Source organism: Mytilus edulis, chromosome 1 (assembly GCF_963676685.1).
Source record: "Mytilus edulis chromosome 1, xbMytEdul2.2, whole genome shotgun sequence".
In the NCBI taxonomy this organism is placed as follows: Eukaryota; Metazoa; Mollusca; class Bivalvia; order Mytilida; family Mytilidae; genus Mytilus; species Mytilus edulis.
This window is the reverse complement of record NC_092344.1, coordinates 81,001,188-81,004,350: the sequence shown is the minus strand read 5'-3', so window position 1 is coordinate 81,004,350 and position 3,163 is coordinate 81,001,188. Positions and strand designations below refer to the sequence as shown.

At 31.6% G+C, this 3,163-nt stretch overlaps 1 protein-coding gene across 1 annotated transcript; it reads left to right on the top strand.

Moving 5' to 3' along the window:
* The first annotated feature begins 2,236 nt into the window (after positions 1 to 2,236).
* On the top strand, positions 2,237 to 2,821 carry LOC139485738 (catechol 1,2-dioxygenase-like). The gene has a single exon (XM_071270416.1). The coding sequence runs from the start codon at positions 2,237 to 2,239 to the stop codon at positions 2,819 to 2,821; it is 585 nt and encodes a 194-aa protein (XP_071126517.1).
* Positions 2,822 to 3,163: the final 342 nt, after the last annotated feature.

Here is a 3,163-nt window from a genome sequence, read left to right as displayed (position 1 = left end):
TCTTAAAAAGAAAATTATATAAGATATCTCTTAAAATATATAAGATATCTCATAAAATATATAAGATATCTCATAAACTATATAAGATATCTCATAAACTATATAAGATATCTTATAAACTTTAAAAGATATCTTGAAGTATGAATAAATAACAAAATGGCTTGCCATATGTACATGCAATTTATAAGATGTGAGAAAAAGAATATATACAAATGAACGATACTTGTTTATATGCAAGTGTTAATACATCATTTGCCTTGAAAGTACTTAATTTGAACCTTTATTTTATGGTTTTTAAAAGTAAATACACCAACACAAAACATTTTTAGCTATAAGAAATGTGTATTATCACTCGATAAAACAAGGACGCACTCGAAAAAGCCCGAACATGAAGAAATGAATTTAATCTAAAAAATGTCGATTTCAATGAAATAACATTATTTTTTGTAAAGTGTCAGTATATCTAAGGCTATATAGAATCCATGTATGAATTTCCGTCGACATTTACATTGGTATGTGTATGAAAATGGCTTTTATTTTGCATTTTGGAATAAAACCATTGTAAGGCTAAATTTAACTTTTTTAACGACATATAATGTCAGAATAATAATATTTTTATATCTGAAATACTTAAATATTTTGTATAACCTTGTATATTAAACTCAAGCTTCTATATCACGTCTTGTTAGAAAGGAAGTCTCTTTGTTTACATTTTTATCATATTCACTTAAAAAAAAAGTGGTCACACTCGAAAAAGCCCGATCAAATCACTCGAAAAACCACGATCCTAGCCGGACACTAAACCTACCGTGATTATAAAATGTATTCGACTTAACTTAGATTTCGATTTCTTAATGCTATACGAAGTTTTGGTTATCAACTCTTGTCATGACAAAATGCATGAATAAGTAGAAGAAATGTGTGTTTTGGCACAACTTTTTGGACATTGGGTCTTCAATGCTTTTCAACTTTGTACTTGTTTGGCTGCACAACTGTTTTGATCTGAGCGTCACTGATGCGTCTTATGTAGACGAAACGCGCGTCTGACGTATTAAATTATAATCCTGGTACCTTTGATAGCTATTTAAATTACTGGGCCGATGCCACTGCTGTTGGACCTTTCGTCCCCGAGGGTATCACCAGTCCAGTAGTCAGCATTTCCGTATTGACATGAACATCAAATATATGGTCATTTTTGTAAATTTCCTGTTGCCAAACTTTGAATTTTTCGAAAAATAAGGGTTTTTTTTTTTTTATCTCCGGACTAGATTACCTTAGCCGTATTTGGCACAACTTTTTGGGAATTTTGGGTCCTAAATGCTATTCAACTTTGTACTTGTTTAGCTTAACACTGTTCTGAGCGTCACTGATGAGTCTTATGTAGATAAATGCGCGTCTGGAGTATTAAATTATAACCCTGGCACCTTTGATAACTATTAATGTAGATTGTTACATTGATGTTTGCTTTCAATATACATGTAAAATGTGATGTACATGCTTGATGTTGTATAAACAAAGACATTTATTTCTAAAACAATATCCATCTCCTATCTCTATAGTGTGATAAAATGTAAGCCCTCGCTCGACAGATACCTGTATTTACATGTAAATATTAATATACAGATAGCATAATTATTTTCAGAATCGCTATTCGGACTTGTATTTGAAGTCGTTGAATGATGTCTCAACATTACGTGTCAAAAAATAAAAAAATATAAATATAAAGCAAGGACAACAGGACTTTTAATAAACGCATCGAAGGTCACGTTAAAATCCTGTTTGTACTGTACAAGGAAGTATCATTTAATGGACTATCAAATAATTACATTTAATATAACAAATGACTCTTTTTATAGTTGAGCAAGCTAGAAAATGTCATATTAAGTTAATTTAGCTAAGACTGTTGAAAAGTAGTACATCTGGATTTTTCTGGATTTCGCCTTATCTGAGACGCAATAAATTGTGAAACATTCATCAAACAAAACCTACTGACTTTTAATAACAGGTTTTCTAATATTGCGGATATAAACATGGCGGAACAAACTTTTTATAAATATATATAAGAGCCGATAAGATCAAGTAACTTGTATAATTGTGTGGCATTACAGCACAACATTCTGATAGAAGGATAATGATATCTCAACAACCAGCTTTTCTGATCAGATTGATTTCAGGTATGAAGAAGTGTTTTATTCTTCTTACTTTATTACTCTCTCTTATGATTGAGTCCTCAGAAATGAAATGTAATGAACCTACAAGTTCTGATATCGAAGGGCCATTCTATTATCCTAATCCGCCCCACCAGAGACTGTTTTGTCGATACAAAAAACAAAATGCACCTCTATATGTGTTTGGAGTAGTATTTGCTCAGGACTGCAAAACTCCTTTACGGGGCGTTAAAGTCGAAATGTGGCAAGCAGACCATGACGGAGAATATAGAAATGAAACTAAATGTAGAGGATATGTAACAACAAACAAAAATGGAATATATAAACTTAAAACAATATATCCTGGAAAATACACGATGAGTGAATTTGAATCTGATTTTCGACCCGCTCATCTACATTTCAAAATAAACGGTAAGAAAGGACACAAAACTCTCATAACTCAGATGTATTTTGCAGACGATAAGCATCTTGGACAGAATGATGCATGTGACGGTTGTTCTTCAGATAGGAAAGAATTAATTGTTAAACCAAAGCGTGTATGTACTCGTAAAACAAAGTGTGTGGACATAGCAGAATTTAATATTACTTTATCAAAGGGAACAGGTGTACATGTTTCAGAAGCAATTTCTGAAAAGGATAAATTATTATGTTGAATGAATTATGAAATACATAACTATGTTATTTGTCATGTCTAACCAAAGTGCATTTGCAACCTACAGATCAAATAAAAAAACGCTATTCCTTTGGTTTGTGTGGTTTTACTGTACTATTTTTTTTTGTCATGGACGAGTATTCCATATCCATTTTTTTTCTATTTCAAGCTCTTAGAGTTTTTCTATTTTTGAATTTCCAAACATTCCAGTCATGCAAGTTCTAATGAGTTGGTAAAGAAACATGAGGGATGCAGAATAAATTATAACTTGTCCTATATGACCACCCAAATGTAAAATCCATTAACTTTCTGTTCGTCTGATGAAAGCATGCTTGACTCAACT